Source organism: Protomyctophum parallelum, assembly GCF_964188405.1.
Source record: "Protomyctophum parallelum genome assembly, chromosome: 18".
NCBI lineage: Eukaryota > Metazoa > Chordata > Actinopteri > Myctophiformes > Myctophidae > Protomyctophum > Protomyctophum parallelum.
This window is the reverse complement of record NC_139716.1, coordinates 32,296,978-32,317,751: the sequence shown is the minus strand read 5'-3', so window position 1 is coordinate 32,317,751 and position 20,774 is coordinate 32,296,978. Positions and strand designations below refer to the sequence as shown.

General features: G+C 41.6%; 2 protein-coding genes across 2 annotated transcripts; one reads left to right on the top strand and one right to left on the bottom strand.

Moving 5' to 3' along the window:
• Window positions 1-4,213: 4,213 nt before the first annotated feature.
• Window positions 4,214-17,288, bottom strand: LOC310876090 (uncharacterized protein). Its single transcript, XM_083789536.1, has 10 exons — window positions 17,219-17,288; window positions 16,308-16,733; window positions 15,370-16,002; window positions 13,766-13,817; window positions 13,515-13,625; window positions 9,346-9,754; window positions 8,035-8,074; window positions 7,736-7,922; window positions 6,100-6,518; window positions 4,214-5,996 (listed from the first exon to the last, which is right to left on the bottom strand). Exons 2-10 carry the CDS (start codon window positions 16,714-16,716, stop codon window positions 5,395-5,397), a joined length of 2,862 nt encoding a protein of 953 aa, XP_083645662.1. The 5' UTR covers window positions 16,717-16,733; window positions 17,219-17,288; the 3' UTR covers window positions 4,214-5,394.
• tifa (TRAF interacting protein with forkhead associated domain) lies at window positions 9,258-9,995 on the top strand. The gene has a single exon (XM_083788603.1). It carries the CDS (start codon window positions 9,283-9,285, stop codon window positions 9,892-9,894), a length of 612 nt encoding a protein of 203 aa, XP_083644729.1. The 5' UTR covers window positions 9,258-9,282; the 3' UTR covers window positions 9,895-9,995.
• Window positions 17,289-20,774: the final 3,486 nt, after the last annotated feature.

Below are 20,774 nucleotides of genomic sequence, written 5' to 3'. Positions count from 1 at the left end.
ACATGTGGTGTTAGTGCAATCAAATCATCAAAGACAAAGTAGGCAAGCTGAGCAGCTCAGACAACTATAGGCTTATAGCCCTGGCCAGCGTCTTGTCCAAAGTTTTGGAAACAGTTATTCTTAGTAGACTTGAGAAATACATTGTGTCTACAGATAACCAATTTGGATTTAAACGTAAGCATGGCACAGACATGTGTATTTTTGCACTTAAAGACATTTTAGATAAATATAATGGACACAATTCCACTATGTTTATGTGTTTTATTGATGCATCGAGAGCTTTTGATCGCATTAATCATGAGAAACTTTTTTATAAATTATCGCAAAGAGGGGTCCCTAACTTCCTAGTCAGAATCCTAGTTTTCTGGTATGCTCACCAGACGATGAGGGTTAAATGGGGGAGGTCAACCTCTGCTCCTTTTGGGCTAAACAATGGCGTCAGGCAGGGCAGGATTTTATCCCCTTTTCTCTTCAATGTCTATATGGATGATTTATCCACGGAATTAAATGCTTGTGGTACAGGGTGTAGGGTTGGAAACCTGCTAATTAATCACCTCATGTACGCTGATGATTTGATCATATTTAGTCATTATAGTGCTGGCCTTCAACAGCTGCTGAGTGCATGCTCACAATACGGTGCTGACTTTGATATCAAATATAATGCAAAAAAGAGCAAGGTTATGATTGTCCGTAGCAGGGAAGACAGACATTTAACCTTTCCTGACTTTTATCTCTCTGGCTCTATCCTTAGTGTCTGCATTGAGATTAAATATTTGGGCCACATCATCTCGGATGACCTCTCTGATGACAAGGATATATTTAGACAGCGTCGGATGCTGTATGCACAAGGAAACATGCTGTGTAGAAAATTTTGCATGTGCTCAGTACCAGTGAAGACCTCACTTTTTAAATCCTTCTGTATACCCCTGTACACCGCCCACCTGTGGTGCCGCTACAAGCAGGCCAGTATAAGACGATTGACAGTGGCATACAATGACTGCATGAGGCTGCTTCTGAGAGCTCCAAGAAGCTCCAGTGCAAGCCAAATGTTTGTCAGTGTTGGGGTTCCCACCTGCTCTGCTGTACTACGAAATCTTATGTACAAATTCATGCGTAGGGTATCTGAGTCAGTAAATGACATCATTAATGTCATCACTAACACAATACATAGTTCTGTCAGGTTCTCCTCCAGACTATGGAACCATTGGCGAACTTGTCTGTATGTTCGAAACTGAATATGATTCAACTATTTTTATTGTATATTTATTTCTACTTTTTATTATTCTTTTTATCTATTGTGTTGTTGTACGGTACTGTGATATGGATTCCCCTGAGTCTGCAATAAATAATCATTCATTGGCACGTCAAAGATTACTTTCACCTAGAAACTCCATTCACATGCTGGAAAGTTTTACTTTGAAATGTTTTATAGTTTCTGAGTTATTTAACTTAAACGCCCAATGCATTCTCAATGGCAATAGCACAAACTTTGGCATGCTACTAGTCCTACATACACCTAGATACCCCATTCAAACCTATTTAGGTTAATTTTACGGTGGACATGTTTGCCTGAATAAGAATCTGTGAAATGTTTCATAGTTTTAGAAATATAGTGCTTTTAAATTTGAGAAATTCAGAAAAGGGGTCAATGGCAGATTTTGGCAAGTAAAGATTTGAGTGGGGTTTGAACTGACAACCTCCAGATCATGTAGCTAATGTGCTAAGTCACTGACCTACTTGCTAACTGCCTCAAGACAGTCTGCCTATTCCTTTGAGTAACAACATTGATACAAAAATAAAATAAAAAAACAGATTTGTCTATTGTTTCTTGTGCTGTTGTTTATCTCTAGACGTTCTAATGTTTCTGAACCACAATGGAAACAAGTCTCTGGCTCTTCTATCATTATCTATTTGGCTTTTTGTACAAAGTAAGCACAGTGGCTCATGGGTACAGAGCCTGCCTGGGAATCAGGAGGCCGCAGGTTCAAGACCTGGCTCTGACATAGTGTCCCGAAAAAACGACATAGTATAGTATGCTGTCCGAAACCATGAACTATAGTAGGCCTATTTCGGGATTTTCATCTTTTTCTCAAATCCTCCAAATGACGACAAACGACATGCTATAATAGGCTATGCCGTCCGAAACCATGAACTACTATAAACGCCCAATGCCAATGCATTCTCAATGGCAATAGCACAAACTTTGGCATGCTACTAGTCCTACACCTACATACTTACACCTAGAAACGCCAAGTGGGACAGCCACCTGTGTTCTACCCTGTGCTTTTATCTATCATCTATCTTCTTCACCCTTGATTATACGAAATACTAAGCTCCACAGATATACCATGTACCACAACAAGTGATTTGTCCCACATTACCGGTATACTATTTAAACGTAGTAGCCTACTTTAGAATGGCGATAACTTTAAAAGGGTAGGTTAGGATGTTGATGAGGCCTTTCCAAAGATATGCCAAAGAACATAGTGCACAAGTTCCCCCTGGTGGCCGTTATGGGCAACTACATGGATCACATTTCATAAAATGAGACCAAATAGTATTAACAAACTGATAAATTGCGACCCTTAATTCAAGGTCAAAATAAAAAAGAACGTTTTAACATTGTCTCACAAGACTTTGAGGTTGCTTGCCTTAGACTGAGGATATTTACAGTAGCCTATATCACTTCCTGACAGTTCGAATGATGGCATTTAACCATATGAACCTCAAATATTGGGGAGAAGACACAAGGGGGACCTCGGTCAATAAGCGTAGCTGCTGTTAGAAGTCATTATTTAGTTGCCTTAGTATTAATTGCTTATAAACCATAGAATGATGGACAGGAAAATAAGCACTCTTCCATAGATTTCAGCATTATCTTGCGAGGACCCCATGTTACTTGTTGCCACAGTGGATAAGATACACACACACACACACATCAGTGGCCAGTAGGCTAAACGTAGATGGTGGTGGGGAGAGACAGTAGACCAAATTCAAGAACTGATATTGTAGTCAGAATAATCTCAAGTGGCCATGATATTCCATAACCTAGACATTGAATATCTAGCATAAGATCATCAATAACCAATTTGACTTTCAAATAATTTTTTGTCCCCTTTGTTATAGATCACCTCAATAGAACACATCCATTTCAGTTTAATATAAAGATGATCAGTATCTGTGAAGTTGTTGAAAACCATACCACAATTTCTAAAACACTGCTAAAGCCTCATTTTAGTGTCTTATAGATGTAAGAGAATTTACATTAAGATAGCAATACTTATGCTTGCTTAATGTGCCACATTTAGTCACCCATTTCCTTTGACAGTTATACAAATAAGAAGCCATATGCATTTAAAATATTTTATTCTTGCAAGATGTATAGGCTACAAAAACAATTGTGCTTCTGTATGTTTATGGAAGTTAACTCAACCTGTCATGAAGTAGAAACACTCACATGTCAATACCAACCTAGATCTGTATTACACCAACATTTACTAAAACATGCATGACTTGTGTACACTATAGTCCCAAGACTATATCCAATCTTCCCCGTCTTAATGCCAGCCCAACCCATAAGCTTCTCATTCAACAAGTGCAAGTGTAAAGGGCCATTCACACCAAGCAGCACTATAACAAAATCGCTCCAACTCAGTTGATAGCAGCGTCCACACAACTCCAAATATATATATATATATATTTAGAACAATGGTTATAGTGCTTGGTGTAAATGGACCTTCATTCTTGACAGATTTAATACATAAATACAGCCATAACCTACTGTCAAATCAGTCCCTTACTTACCTGTGGTTTCAGAAGGCCCATAGGCCTCGCCAGACACTAGTGTAGGCTGGTCAGAATACTATGACACACAGTAGTGGACAGGAGGGGATGCAACACTAAAGCCCTTCTCCACCCGTTATAACCCAGTGCAATATTTAAGATGGTAGAGAAACGGACACGTTACAAATGGAGGTAGATAAGTGACACACGTGGGGTGTTTGAGAGGTCAGGAAAGTGATACTTAAGGAATCGACGCAGCGTTTATGGCAAGCCAATTATTCTTTACTTCAAGTCGAACAGTTACAAGGGTTTATTTACCGTAGAGGCGAGAGACTCGGCTGAGTATACGACTGGAAGAGGAAGTCAACGTTTTACGGTCATCGATGAGCATGGTTTTGGAGCACATCTATCAGTAACATTAACATCACTGTACAGCTCGGGTATTTATTTAAAACATAGGTCTGACAAGGAAAAGGTACAATTGAAACGCCTTGTAATCAAACAATTATTTTCCTACATAAGTTGATCTAGTAAGTCTTTTTTTTTTTTCTTTTTTTTTTTACAATGCTGCCTAAAGCAGGTTTATGTATCAATAATCAGCGAGGTTATTATGGAAACAACGTGCAAATTAGATTTTGTACCAAACATGAAATGGTTTGACATGATCAATTTAAACGTCATAAAAATGACGTGTTCTTCACATCGCTTAAAACTGTAAGGACTAAGTTCATGTCACACATCAGAACACTAATTAGAAGGTAAAAAAACCGCCTTGCTCAGATTTCGATTTTAGAGTTAAAATAGCTACAGCACAAAGACAAAGTATAACAATGGGGTAAAAAAAACGAGTGTAAGACAAGTCCCAAAACTTAATTTAAAAAATAAAATGATAGACGTCGGCATTAGAGTTCCTGTGAGCGTGGCAGGGAACAAAACGCGCTCAGCCACAGACGAGGGGGAGGTCATAGTCACGTGCATCAGGTGACGCCGACGCAGGCGAAGGCGACGCAGGCGAACGACGATCCTGTCATAGTTAAAACCTGAAAAAAGAGCAAATCACACAAGTCAAGTGTCTGCAGCGATGTAGACCAAAGGCACGTTGTTCCATCTTCACTAGCTAGAATTTTACTTCTCTACGTGTAGTTTGCTTTATGAGTCAGTACAGAAAGAGGTCTACTGAGTGGCCAGTTAAGGTCGGATGGGAAATTCGAAGTTAACACTGGGTTCACAATAGACATAGAAGCATGATGAGTTTGGCAACTTGGCACCCATTATAACTGATTGGGCCATTCGGAAGTCGTGCACACTATTAAGCAATTGTCGTGCAGTCTGTTTAATTTGTTTACACTGCATCTAGTGTGAACCCAGTGAAGACTGACAGCTTTTCGATGCGATCCACGCCAGCGCAAGCAGAGGCCCACCAACAAGAGTAGGATCTGTCACATGGACCTGTATGGTCAATCCTTCTTCATCTTGCTTTTCCTAACCAGACCTGATAAGGTGCAGCCTTTTTCTACCTTTGCACGGCAGTGTGCAGGGGCACTTTTTCAAGGTTGACATTTAACATTGATCGAACCTATTCTCACCTTGATTCGCACGGCAGGGGCGCTCTTAATAAGCATAGCGGGCAGGTGGCGGTGGGGGTAACCGCTCTGCATAGGGATCCCTGGGACGGGGTACTCCATACGCCGGGACCCTGGAGACGGGGGAGAGACGGGAGCGCTCATAGGAATAGCCGTGCCCGTTACTGGGCGGGGCCATCGGCGCCGGCGGAGGCCTCCTGAGCGGGCTACGGTCTCGGGGGTAGTACGGCGCGGCTGGGGGCGGAGGGAGGGGACGACGGTCGTACGGGTCATGGGGCGCTGGCATTAAACGGCCTGCGGGTGGGGGAGGGGGCGGGATGGCGCCCGCACGCCTGTCATCATATCCTGAGGGGAGGCCGTAAGGATGGGCCCTGTATTTCTCATAGTAATCTACCATTCCATAGCCTTCCCTCTCATAAGGACGCTCTGGGTATACGGCACGTCTAGGGGGGGGAGGTGGCGGGGGGGGTGCAGGGTAACCCGGGGGAGGGTGGCGACCCCTCATGTAGGGAGGAGGTTCATATGTCTGGTAACGAGGCCAGTATCCACCCTCTTCCGGGCCGGGGGGATAGTCTTCCCGCTCATCGTATCTGGGTCGGCTCTTTGATATCTGGACATGAATATGTTTCCCTAAGAAAAGACAGGGGGGAAAAAGTTCAGCAGTTAGTCATGTTAGATAACATGCATCTGTGAAACAACACAAACAGCTAGCATTTTAACACACGCCCAGTACCTTGAAACTCTGTGTTATCGATACCCTTTATCGCATCCATGGCCTCGTCAGAGTTCACCATGTGCACGAAGGCGAAGTTCTTGACAACGGCACATTCTGAGACAGTGCCATACTCTTCAAACAAAGCACGGAGCTCATCGTCGGCGCCCTTCTCTATGTTTGCCACGTGCAGTTTGACCGCGCCCTGGTTCTTCCCGTGGCTCGCCTCCACGTTGATCGGGGTCCCGTGCAGCCTAGAGAGGTGCAGGTGTTTGATGGCCTTTGTGGCCGCCTTACGATCCTCCATGTGGACAAAGGCAAAGTTCTTGATGATGGCACACTCCGTGACGGTGCCATACTCTGCAAACAGGGCCTGGATCTCATCCTGATCTGCCTCCCGGGGGAGATTACCAATGAAAATCTTGACCATTGTGATGGATCTGGCAAGAAAAAGCATTATGGTTAGTGAAGCTGATAGAACGGCGTCATCCCTATGTTCCCCAGGTTCTTTGTTCCCCACTTACCTTAGGGTTAACTTTGGTTTCTGGTTTAAGGACTTCAGTGTTTTGTACTATACAAGTGTATGTATAAGTACAGAACAAAGAATGTTTGTTTTTGCCATCTTTGTGGAAGAATCTGTGCAATTATGTTTTATTTTATGCCAGTGTTAATTTTTAGTTGGCTAAGACTAGATAGTTTGAGTAGCATAGGCAGGCCTAGTTTAAGTAGAATAGGCATGCCTAAAGTTCAATGGAATGTTCAAAGACTGAGTTTAAATCAGAATTTGGTACTAAAGACTACGTTGCTAAAACACTTTTAGTCTTACTAAAATTACTAGGTTAGGTTTGGTTTATTCTAAGTGGGAAACAAAGAACATTTTTTGCATGGGGAACATAGGTACGCCCGATAGAACTATATCAACCACAAAATAGAGCATGCGCATAATCAGTCAACAATGTAAACCTGTGATCATGTGACAATACAATGGCTTGAACCAAGCCATAGTATTTTCTTGGGTTTAAATCCTCTTAGCAGACCTTGTATTGAAATGTACTTCCCACTTCTGCAGAATGCTAAATATTCAATCAAATGTAAAAAATATTGTGGCAATCCTCCATCATATTAGATTATATAATAATACAAAATTAGTCTGATTTTCATCCAATGCCGGTTCAATGGCGTGGGGACTGTTTGCAACAGTGAATTGCAAACAAGGGCCTAGTAGGCCTTTGTGTCCAAATGGATAACTGGCTACATGACCGGTATCTAAATTGAAGAGAATTCATCTAATAAGCCATCAGCATAAATACTTATATTAGTATCTTGCTCAATCCGCGCTCGGGTGTGTTAGACATTTGCAGGAAATAAAACCATTATAGCTCATCGCGTTCATTTTAAGTTAGCCGGTTTAGCGAGCTATGCTAACAAGAGCAGCAGCATGCTGTCGGTGTCGGTTAAACAACGCTTCTGCACGTTTTAAACACAAAATAGTAACATTCCGTCGATGATTCATTCATAATCTACACGTGTCTGGTAGCTGTGATCTGTTCTTAAATAAACTTGAACCGTGTTAGTATCCTTTTAAACCTCCACGTACCTTTAACGCGCCCGCTGCGTTCGTCCTCTGTGAAAAATGGCGTTTGGTTGAGTTTCGTACCCTTCTTTGAATCCTTGGTTATACTGTGGGTGGGGGGTGGGGGGGGTCTGATATCTGCCCGCCCATGTGACGTCATCGATTCGCGAGCTTGGATCTTTACAGTCTATGGCTTGGATACAAATAATTTCACTCTCGCCAGACAGACAGACCCGTGCACCGCCACCGTGCAGGCTAGCACGGTTCAGGTCTAGAGTAGAGAATCTAGAGATTATATTATATCATCATCATCATCATCATCATATCATACTATAATTCACTTCAATGTCTGAATGAATGTCTGTCTGAAACACTGGCTGCACCATGACCGTCCATGTAGTCATTTACTGACAAGTGGGAGGCCTGAGGGTCAAGAAATTCAACAGAAAAGGGGAGTCAAAATCTCAAGTGGGATTCATTCACCGGAATGTCTTGATGAGTCACATAATGCAGGAGGCAGCAAAATGTTGTGTTATTGAAAACAAGCACTTCCAAACTCTGACACTAAAAACTATTTGAAAATAATCAAATGCAGGGCATTTCTTGACAGAAAGTAGCTCATAACGTTTCTATGGTGGATTTTCATGAAACAAAAACTTTGCAGATAGAAAGAGGAATTCAAGCTTTTCGTTCAGCTGCAATGTTGGTGAGTTTAACATTGTTTAATGCAATCAGACAGGACTTTTCTGTTTGGATGAATGGCTGTCAAGGCCAGAAAGTAGTTTTTTGCCACTCAGTGGGCGTTCCCGCATAACTTCCAGGTACGATGATGAACTCACGTCTATAGAGAAATAAAACAGTTAATCATTTTATGTCTTACCAACAATGACGATCATTATAATGAGGTAGGCCTATTGAAGGGGTCAATGTGCGACATGATAAGTGTATTCCTGGATCATGCATCTGCATGATCTTAGTAGGCCTACATAGAAATGGATTTATTGAAGATTAAGACTTTCAAATGTATACATTTTGTTTTGATTGTATTGTTGTATTGTGCCTTTTGCTTGCGTTTTCTCATGCCAATAAAGCCCTTTGAATTGAATTGAATTGATAAGAAATATTAATAAAATATCTCCCTAGTCGGCTGTTTTCCAAAATAAGCGCGACTTTGTGCCATGCCATATAGAGTTATATTTATTTAGACTTTCACTTTGCAGATCTGGAAGTAGGCTACCAGAATGTTGTACCCTCCCCTTCCCCTCCCCAACTCCTGTCTTGTGAGCTCTGATTACGAAAGAGCGTAGTTTCCTTATTAAACAGTGATGGTCATGCAAGGACAACACACCGTTACTTTCTCATACTTTGCTCGGTGGTTGGGCTCCGCTCGGTGATATTTGGCTCCGTTTCCGTTTAACTGCTGAATTAAACATCGGCGGCGTCACCTAAAGCAACTTTATTATTAAGGTAATTTATTAAGGCAAAAACGGGCATATAATAAACGCCTATAGTAGGCTAGTAAATGTTATACAGGCTATTGTGTTTGATATTTTAGTGCTTAATTGTGTCACACGTGACGTATGACTTTATTTATTTATCTTTTTTTGCTCACAGAGTCAGTCACATTAATTATGACATCTCAGACAATGGACACCGAAGAATATCTCCCGACTTGTCTGCACATCAAACTGTACCACCCCCAGCAGAGTTCCAGAGGACTCTACCGCCTCCTCCCGATGGATAGCAGACAGAAGAGCCAGGCTGAAGACCCGCTGAGGATTGGCCGTGATGGGCAGGCGTGCACCTTCACCCTGGATGATAACCGGGTGTCCCGAAAACAGCTGGCCTTCCAGGCTTACCGCAAGCCGAACGATTCCGAGATGCGCTTCTCCCTCCAGAACCTGAGTCAGAGGGGACGGGTGTATGTCGATGGGTCTGTGTTGGGCTACCTGGAGAGGAAGGATCTCCCAGACAAAGCCCTGGTTCGGTTCTTGGACTATGAGGTGCTGGTCGTCCGTGTGTCGGGCGAGGCGAGTGCAAGCTTTGAAGTGGAGTTTGAAGTGCTGATGACGCCTCCATCCAGGGAGATGGGCACAGAGGTGCCTAGTATGATTCCAGTTATGGAGGACACAGGTTCATGCAACTGTCTGACCAACGACTTCCCGTCAGAGCTCAGAAGTCAAGGACCACTGGAGACAGACGAGACCTTATCATACACAGATTCTATGCTTGGACAAATCTGAGCCTTTTAATCTATCAATTTGCATTTGATCACAAGGGTTTAGATAGTTTTTAAAAGTTGTTCCATTTGTTTATCTGTTATGATTATATTATTAGGTTGTGCTCATGTCTCATGTGCTGTATGTACCACAAAATGCATGTCTCAGAAGACATGAAAAGTTGTCCAAGTCTATAGTTAAACAATGTTTAACCCTGACTGTATCATTGTTGCCTATACCGGTATATCCATGTGCCTGTGTACATACCATAGATTATTAAACAACCTAATTATTATATGTTAACTTGCATGGGATCTTCTCATTTCTGATATACGATCGCTTTGATTATATAGTAAGTTCACCAGGTGTTTTTGTACTGTTATTTACACCAACTTTAAGATCTTTAGACTCAATTCATGTGCCCAGACAAGGTTGGATCATCTTATCTTTTATCAGGAATTCAAGTTATTCAGCCCGTAGGCTACTTCCTTGTTACACAGTCGAACAAAGCACAGCACAGAGTAGTCTTCTTAATCTTGCTATAAAATTCATGCTATAAAATGCATGTGCTCGCACAGGCCCTTCCTCTATAATCAGCCACAGGACAACAATCAAATCAGCAGAACAGATCAAAGTGCTGCCAGTGCCACCAGCTCAAATATATAAACGTGGGTTTGGGTTTCATCAGCAAACAGAAAGCTGGTTTTGGTAACTCTGGTACACACACCAGATTGAGAGGGAGAAGCCAGCTGTTTCTCCATGGAGACACAGGTTTAGAAGGGGATAATTGTGCAGTAGCACAGTACTTGGTAGCTCTGGTCCATAGCCAATGGACCAGACTACTGCTTCAGTAGACGGCTATGGAGTCGGACCAGAGGTAAGTACTTGGATGATATTTGTATGCATAATTTGTCTTTGAACATGTGCTATTTTCATTTGTCAAGTTATCCTTGTGTATTTTTGCATGCCAGGAAGCAGGACAATGGGCATATGCAGTGACACTACATGGCATGCATATGTTCTAGACTAGACACAAGCCAGTTTTTCAGGAGAGACAGGTGCAGCAAGAGCGAGTTAGTGCAGTCTAGGCAACAAGTTTCAATAGAAACTTCCAGTTTGTGTCAAATGAAATCTGAAGCCACTACTGCCTTGAGGGTGTGCAAAAAGCAACCAAATTTCAACTATTAAAATGCATGCCAATAAAAAAACATGCCAGAGGCAAAAGTTAAGGGGGATTGGGGGAAGCAAATAAATTACACTTCCTAATTCTCTCATGTGGACACAGCACATACAATGCATAGTGTAATTCAGCCTGAAAAGGTGGCTAAAAACAATTCAAATCTGTAATCTTGAGTCACCCATTTAGTATTAATCACCAGTGTCATTTTTCACTTCCCTTTGCAGTTGATCTGTTCCTGTATGTATTGTACTGTATTGCATTGTGTTTTTGTATGGATAGTGTTGGGTGCTTGCACACATGGCATCAACGCATGGTGTTGTGTGCTGGCACACTATACACTCTTTCGTTTATCATTCATTTTTTAAGAGCCTGCTCAGGAACTACAGATGAAATTTAGCTTTGGCTAGCCCTGTCAAATAAATAAAAGGGTGCTTGCACCCACTAGAATCTAGGAAACTGTTTGGATGACCCATTTAGGCCGACGTCGAAAAAAAAAAAAAAAAGTCTTCTAAATCATTAAAACAACCAATCAAAACCTTATGTTTCTATATCAGTGGTGTTCAATATTTAATGTCAAGGACCCCAAAATATGGTAATTGAATGTCGACCCCCATCTGAAAATATGTTGTTCCAGGGACCCCCAAAAGCAAAGATTTGAGTTAAAAACGTTCACTGTGAACGAATATATATATATCTCCAAAGACGTACTTTGAAAAATAGCAGACCTACAAGCTCGTACTGCCATTTTTCAATAGCTAAAATATAACATTATGCTTAAACACCAAAAGGGGTTCCCGCTCCACAACAAAAGGGGTGAAACTGAAAGGGCTGAGGTAGGCCAAAGACACAGTAGACAACTTCCTAAAAACAATGGGAAGAGAATTAGATCACAAGGGTGAGGGGAATATCACCAATGGCTACAAGTAGCCAAGATAATACAAAAAGTACATACAAATGCCATCTGGAAGATGAAAGATTAGGTGGATCAGACCCTATGACTTTTCCCAACACCATTTATGTGTACCGGTACATTGATTTACCAGTACATGATTACAGTACATTATGTAGTCAATAACATGTAGCAGTGTATACCACAGTGGGTCTATTCACTTCAGTAATACACATTAGCAGTATTAGAGTATGACTATGCAAAACTAATTAAAATGATAAAGCCAGTATGACAAACATTGGAATGTCAATTTTCAATTGTTTTATTTGAGGATTGTACTGGACAGTGATGTCAAAATGATTATTACACTACCTGAACATTACACAAGAGTTCATTTCATATAGTTAAGTTATGCTTCAGTCTCAACACCAAATAATCTCATAACTGGGTAATTATGTTCAGGGTAAAATTCAAGTATTTACAGTCAGCTGAGTTGAACAAGTAGCTATAATGTAATTTGTGTAGGACTTGACTTGTGGTATTTTATTGTACTGTACTGTAATAACCATAAAAATAACTTGATGAATCTTAGTTCTTTGGCTAAAGATAATTAAATTGAGGTGCTGTCACTTACTTAAAGGTATATTCAGTGATTTCACTCAAAAAACCTTAGGTTTCGTTTTTGGCTGTGGGACCCAGCCTTTCGTCCAATCAGGATAGAGTCAAAAACGAAACCTAGGTTTTTTTGACCCCCAGGGGTTAACTGGGGACAGGGAGGAACTCCTTATATGGCCAGCACACTCTATAGTAGGGAGGATTATCACAACAAAACAAAAAAATAAGTGATATTTGAATTAAGTGAAATCACTGAATATACCTTTAACTTAAGTTTTTTATTTTGGTGTTTCATTGTCACATGAATATAGCCAAGTGGGAATATCAGAGGAGCCGGATCTTCTTTGGTTATCGTCCAATGGGCCGTTTCCTCTGCCTGTTGGAAAGACCACTTCTATTACCTACAGAAAGAACAAAAGGCAGATTTAGGGCCGATTCATACTCCTATTTTACCGCTGTTTCGGCGCTGTAGTGCCGAAATGATTTCGGCTCGTCAGAAATTTTCAGTAGCACCGAAGAGCCGACTTTAGGACGGTACTCGCCCCCCCGAACCTCAAATTGTAGGCTCTACAGCGCCGAACCGACTTTTATTCGGCTCTAAAATAGGAGTATGAATCGGCCCTAATACTGGATGTTCAGGAACACAGGGAGATAAATGGGGGTGAATTTGTTAATCTAACCAATTTAATCAATTGGAGAAAATCCTCCAGGGGTCTATAATCTATCTGCTTCCACAGTTGTATCAATAATAGTGAGGAAATGGAAGCTCACCGTACTGAATGACACTGCCTAAACAAGGATGCAAGTATGACACTTCAATATATAATTACGGTGATATGAGACTAGATAAAAGTCTGGGATTAGGTTTAGGGATATCCTAATATTGTGTTGTTTTTTTTCTCCCCTGGAGCCAACATTTGTAAATGAGGTACTGGATATATGGGCACATAAACACATTACCTTTCAAACATGGGAGCCGAACGTAGGCCTGAGGGGGTCATCGCATTAGCCTGCAACATTAAGAACCGAACGATGATAGTCCGCTCTCCTTCTAGCTGCTTTAGCTCAGGCCTGTGGAGAAAATAAATCTGTAAAAATCTGTATCCAGAGTAAAGAATAAAAATAATAATAATAATAAAGCTCATTGCACCAATTGGTATGCTTCAGTGTCCAAATATGAGGTAGTACTTACAATTACAGTAGTTACTTACATTAACAGGAAGCTGCACGTCACCTGGCGGCCACTTACCATGATGTGGCTGTCTCCGGCATAGTGTCCACAACACATTATGCAGAGATCATGGTTCTAATAACCTACAAAAAGCACAAATACTAAGAACACCAATACTAAATTCATGTTGGGATGTAATCAAAGACTAGACAGAAATTAAGATAAACAAAAAAAAAGCAATGTGGGAATTGTATCTAGTGTGATTGAGGGGCCGAGATGGAGAATGCAAATGTTACATCAGGCGTCGCAAGTCATGGGCCTTCGCAAAACTCAAACAGCAACAGGATGAATTTACAAGGATGTAGAAGATAACGTCAAAGACATAGCGAATTAGTTTGAAACGCATTTACATTACTGGGAATTTAGCATCTTCAGATCGCCTCTCAGCAAATTTTACAATAAAGTCTACAAAACGAGGAATGATTTGAGAGTTTGAGCGTCGTTTTTGGTTATATTCGTTTATTAAAAAGCTTTGAAATCAAAAGCAATCTGTAAAGAAAATAAAATCAAACAAACGATGCTATAGGGTTTCTATAGTCGCAAGAAAAAAGAACACAAACTGTAAAAATAAAACACTGGAAATTTGATTTGTCATGCTAACATGCGGCGCAAATCTTAACGATTGGTTATTTTACCACCCAAAAAGGATATTACGGAGGATATCACACAAAGGATATGAAATTAAAAGACGTGCTAAACTGGAAATTAGCAAGTCCTTTCATGGAGAACGTCTCATGAGCAGACCCACACCTGCATCTAATTATTTTTTTTCTTTCTTTTTTTTACAAAAGTTACACAAATGCATACGAAACGAAATTAACTATTCCCTTGTTATGAGAGTATGCTACAAAATGCGTTTAGTTTTCAGATGTTATCCCATTTAGCGTAAGATTGAGAGAAATACATTTTTGGCCATTAACAGTACTGTCAAACTGATATGGACTAAGCACCTATACCAGCAGCCTACACTGCACATACAGTTTAAGGACTTGAACAGTCAAACAAGCAGAAGGACAGAAAGGCAAAACAGCTCAAAAGAAGACGTGAATCGAAGACATGGAATTTTGTTTTTAAGTACGGGTCTGTCCGCAATACAGTATCTTCCAGTTAGTCTCAGGCGAACGCAACGCAATCCGCCGTAGACTAGGGGGGTATAGCGCCACGTGCATCATCAGACGACGACGATCTTGTCATATTCTAAACCTGGAAAGAGAGCAAACCACACATGTCAGGGAGCGCGTTTTACTCATTTTACTATAAAAAAAATAAAAAAAAGATTCGCGCAAGTCTCATCTTCGAAAATTAAAGCAGCAATATTTAAGACTCAGCACAGCAGTGGCTGATTATTATATATTTTTTAATTGATTTCTTAGTTGGAGCAGGTGCGAAAATTAAACATCTGATCTTGTGGTGATGGTTTAAAGCGAGAATATGCCTCAACTTATGATTTAAATAAACGTCAGTTTTATTTTTAAATATCGTCGACCCATCAGAATGTATAATCAATGTAAATGACGAAAAGGCCACAAACCACCCTTGCTGGTACTGCATCTCACCTTGTATTTTTCCGTTGTTCTTAGTAGCTCGCATAGCGGGGCGGTGGCGGAGGGACCCTGTCGCCAAAGGGACGGGGCGGTCCGTACATTTGAGGCCTGGGCACTGGAGACAGCCGGGAACGCTCATAGGAGTAGCCGTTACCGGCTGCGGGGGCAGGAGGAGGAGGGGCGTGTCGGAGGGGGCTTCTGTCGCGGCCGTAGTAAGACGGAGGAGGAGGGGGCAGCGGGCGTCGCTCGTACGGGTCACGGGGTGCCGCAGAGAGGTGATCTCTTACCGCACCCGAGGGCGGAGGAGGGGGCGGGATGGGGCTTGGACGGTCATAGGCGGGGGCGCCGTAGGGACGAGCCCTGTACTTCTCATAGTAATCAACCATGGGTGCGCCGTAGGGGTCCCTCTCGCCGTAGGGAGAGGGGCGCTCTCCGTAGGGAGAGGGACGCTCTCCGTAGGGAGAGGGACCTGGTCTCCTCTGGGGGGGAGGTGGAGGGGGCGGGGCATCATAGCCACCGGGCATGCGGCCTCTGTAGGGCGGTGGTTCTGGCCTATCGTTGGGGTAGCGAGGAGGGTAATAACCTCCCCTTGGCATCGGAGGTCCGTAATCTTCCATCTCTGGTGGTCCCCCTCGGGGTCGGCTCTTTGACAACTGAACGTGAATGCGTTTACCTGAAAGGGCACAAATGGGAATGAAGACAGGCTAAGAGGCTGGCAAATTATCAGTACGAATACTTCACTGTACATGTTTCTTTTCCCTTTTTGCATGAATTCCTTTTCAGTTCTTTGACTATATAGAAGTGTCTATTTGTACGTCTCTAAATGTTTTGATGAATTGAACATAGTGGACCCACTCTATTAAAGTGTAATGCTTAATTGGGTCGTCCACTCAGTCAACAGTCTTTGAATTGAGTTTGTGCTTGAAATGTACTGTAATTCTGTAAACTGTTAATAAATCAAACTTTGTTTTCACTTACCTTGGAACTCTGAGTTATCCAAGCCCTTTATAGCATCCATGGCCTCATCCGAGTTGAGCATGTGTACGAAGGCAAAGTTCTTAACGATGGCACATTCTGTGACTGTGCCATACTCTTCAAACAAAGCACGGAGCTCATCATCATAGCCCTTCTCCACATTGGCTATGTGGAGCTTGGCCGGGCCCTGGTTCTTCCCCCTGCTCGGCTCTACATTGATGGGCCTGCCATACAGTTTGTACAGGTGAAGCTCCCGGATGGCTTTGGTGGCTGATTTGCGGTCTTCCATGTGGACAAAGGCATAGTTCTTATATTTGGCACATTCGGTCACTGTGCCATACGCTACAAAAAGAGCCTCAAGTTCATCCTTCTCAGCCTCCTGAGCGAGGTTTCCAATGAAAATCTTCACCATTGTGACTCCAGTGTTCCCTGAGGCAAGTAAAAGGGAAATTAAAATGAATATAGATAAATACATGCAATTCAAAGGCAGCCAATGGTGATTTTGCTACAACGTCATGATCACGAAATAGAAAGTAATAAACTAATTTGGGATAGAGTGAGTAGTACAACACAGGCCGACTAGGGTCAACCTAACGTAAATGTAAATTATATAAATGATAATTGCTTTGATAGAAAAGCATAGACAACTAATATTGAAAACAATCGAAACTCCAAGATCGCGTGTTGCAGACAGTTGCACTTCCTCGTCACCGTCGTCAGGACAAGCTGCTGTAGCACCGGTGGAATGATTAGCATGTTAGCATACTGTGCTAACATCGTGCGTTTCTTAACCCATCAGTAATAAATCAGCACGGTGTCGTGACAACGCATGTGTTAACGCAGACCGTAAATATGTTCAAACAAATACATGTAAAAGAAAGTCAGAGAACTGTGTTTAGGATAACATCACTTACCAACTAACTACTAAAGGCCCGCGCGATACCACGGAGAGCAGACGATTCGAGACGAAGAACAGGAAACAAGCAGTCACACAGCGGACCGTAGGAGACGGAAGCTGTGTAGCAGTCTAAGGAGTGTGATTGGTCGGTAGATATGTCTGTCAAACGTTCTGGCCAATCAGCGGTCTAATCTTTACTTTTCGGACGCCCCAAAATAACCGCTCCTGTGGCGTCATTAATTATGCAAATATAAATAGCGATCACCACGCGTCACGATGTGACGCGTGGTGAGCTTGTACATCTGCTATTTTCGACCCGCCCCCCAAAACTATGGCTCGTACGGCGAAGTAGTCTCATTAATGCTGTGGTGTATTGAAATGGCCAGCAGATGTCGCTAAAGGTGACTAAACAATACCCCACATAGAAAATGTAGAAAAGTAGTATATTATAGTAACTGCTTCGTTTAGATGTGTTTTGCATAAATTTTGTAGGCTACTGTAGGCTGTAATTCAGAAGTGGGCCAACAGCTGTTGGCCCATTGCAAGTGCACCAATTTTACTTGTATACCAAGCACTATTGATTTAATTAGTTTAATGATTAAACTAATTGTGTTAAGATCTTGTACCGACTATACAGCACAAAGTCAAAGGGCCCAAGTTTGAATCTAACTCCTGTCATGTATCTCCTCTCTCTTAGCCCTCAGTTTTCTGTTGCTAGCCTCTCTGGAGTAAAAACAGCATACAATTCCAAAACAGGCAAAATCTTAATATAAATAATTTGCTCAGCACTATATAGTGGACGGGTTTAAATCAAAACATCTAAATGTACAACTGTATATTGTGTTACGGAGACATGCACAGTACAATGAACAAACGTACAGCCCACTATTTCAAAAAGCACATAAAAAGGCTTAAGTCTCATTGGGTTGGTCATGTAGCCTATGTATAATTAATAATATGTTCAGTATCACCAGAAATACAAACTTGATCGTAACACTGTTTGACAGTGTGTCTGGTCCAGCATAACCAGGCCATTCATTACCACCAGGGTTTCTCAAAGCTGGGTCTGGGGACCCCCAGGGGTCTTTGACAGGGTTCCAAGGGGGTCCTAAGAGTTAATATAGCATCAAAACCAGTTGAATCACTTTAACCGTATTTCATGCTTATAGACTATTTGAAAATGTTGAATGATCTTGTACATTTTTAACACAGATTATAAATGTTTAGGGGTCCCCCGGGTCCAAATACTTTGGTGGTCCCTGACATGAAAATGTTTGAGAACCACTGATTCAGAATAGGAGAGGTAGTGCACATGCAATCAGAATCAGGTAAGTGCACGACAAAAACAGCAATTTACAGATAGAAGAAACTGTCCACACAATGAATTAAGCCCCCACAGTCTTTACACTGGACCATTATTTTTGCACATGTAGCAATAATAAAGACTTCCATATTGAATTTATTGAAAGTTGATTGACTAAAAACTGTAGTAGGCATTGAACACACTGCATAATGTATAAAATTGACATTTATTGGCATAAGGTTAGCATGGTGGAAAGCAATTAAGGAGCGCCAAAGCATTTGGGACACCTTCACCAGGGAATATCACGTGTTTTCCCCAGAGCCTAGGTGGAGTTGGACATTTCCATGACCTTATCGTCAACACATGTCACATGCCAAGCCATCTACCAAGCCTAACAATGGGATTAGTTATAAGCCAGGCCTTGCTCATGGTCCAAATTGATCATTAATGGGAAATTCTGCAAATTCCCATGATTAGAAAAAGAAAAAAGAGCTGAGATATCAAAAATAAAGGTTGTTTTTTTTTTTTTTTTTTTTTTATAGATTACACAAGGCAGATCATGTGAAATGTGTGCCAATATGCATATGTACAAGCAAATATCCCATTGAAAACAGCCAATAGAACGAATGATGTTCATGTGAACAGTGAGTGAACTCTCTCTCTGCTTGGTTGATCCTTCAGAACAGGAAGGAGGAGAAGAAAAGCACCGTCTCTTCAGCGTGGAAAACATTAACTGAAGCAGCGGTAAAGTGACTCTGCAAAAACTACTGGTCCAAAACTAGTAATAAACTAGTTGATGATTCTTTATTTTTGAGTAAGCTAACAAGTTGGCCTGCCAGTGTCAGAGACAACCTACAGTAGGAAAATATCATTTTTGGCAAGCATTCAGAGTCAATGTTTCTGATTATTATTTTTTAGCTCTGCTCCTTTACTTGATCTCAACATCTGTGGACAAAATTTGACCACCACTGGGCAAATACACATGCAAATGCATATGAACCATATGCATTTATATGATTCATATGCTTTTGTTCTTTCTCTCTAGCTTTCTGCATTTCTCTCTCTCTCTTCTCTTTGTTCTCTAAAGTGCTATAGGGACTTGTTCTTATTGTTAAGACTTTAATGACTCCACTTTGTGGTCCTATTTATCAAGTTTATCAAGTTTCCTTCGTGGTTCTATACAAAGAATGCCTCCCTGCCCAAGTCTTTTGTGATTCTTCTCAAGGTTCCTTCATTTGTTTTTTTCCTCCCATCAAGGTTTTTTTCTTGGGAGTTTTCCTTTGCTTGACTGACAGTCCATTTCTTTTGTTAGCTTTGTTAAATGTGCAGTAAAGTCCCTTGAGTGATACTTGAACCCATGCATCCCTATTCTATGGCGAATGTTCACACAAAATAGCAGATTTACAAGCTCACAACGCATTGCAATGTAATACGTTGTGAGCTTGTAGATCAGCCATTTTCAGTGAACATATTTGGTGTAAAGGGAAAAAAGGGCGGGGGCCTAGTATAGACCCCATGGGGGACTCCAGTCGACAATAGGATTAAAGTGAGAGCTATAGAAATAAACTTGACTCAAGTTGACAACTTGCTATCAATGGCTACATTTCTAGAACTGCCAACAGCCCACTTAAGCGGCTGTCCTAGATCTTGGTCGCACCACACCAGCGATTCGTAATGTCAGTGCATAGACGGGTAGAGCGTGGTGGGCATGGGCTGAGGGTGTCCAGAAGCGTAGCCAGGGGCATGTGGTGGTGGGTTCATGTGGACTTCTACGGTGGTTGTGTGAGTGGAGTGGAGGAGCCGTTTGCGCTGCTTCAATTCACGGGCCATCTGGCACCAGGCGCAAGGTGTGCAGCAAGTGACAACACAGCAGTCATCACACATGGAACCCTGAGCAGACAAGAGAGATGAGAGTCAGAGAGTCACTGTGTTTCACTTCATCATGGGATGTTGTGAATATGTGTGCTCCTCGATTGACACAGACTGTGTCACAGTAAAGTCTGAGTACACTTTCAAGTTTATTTATATAGCACATTTTCACATGACAAGCGAGGACTCAATGTGCTTAAATGAAATTCAATACATATAAGAAAATACAAAAATCAATAATTATACAAAAATTAAGACAATTACATGATTAAAATACAGAAATTAGTTATCAATTGGTAGAGAATTCCATAGAGTAGGACCATAATGAGTTCAATTAACACATGATTTTACTGTGCACTTACTAATGCTTATAATCGCTATCTCCAGGAACTAACTGGGT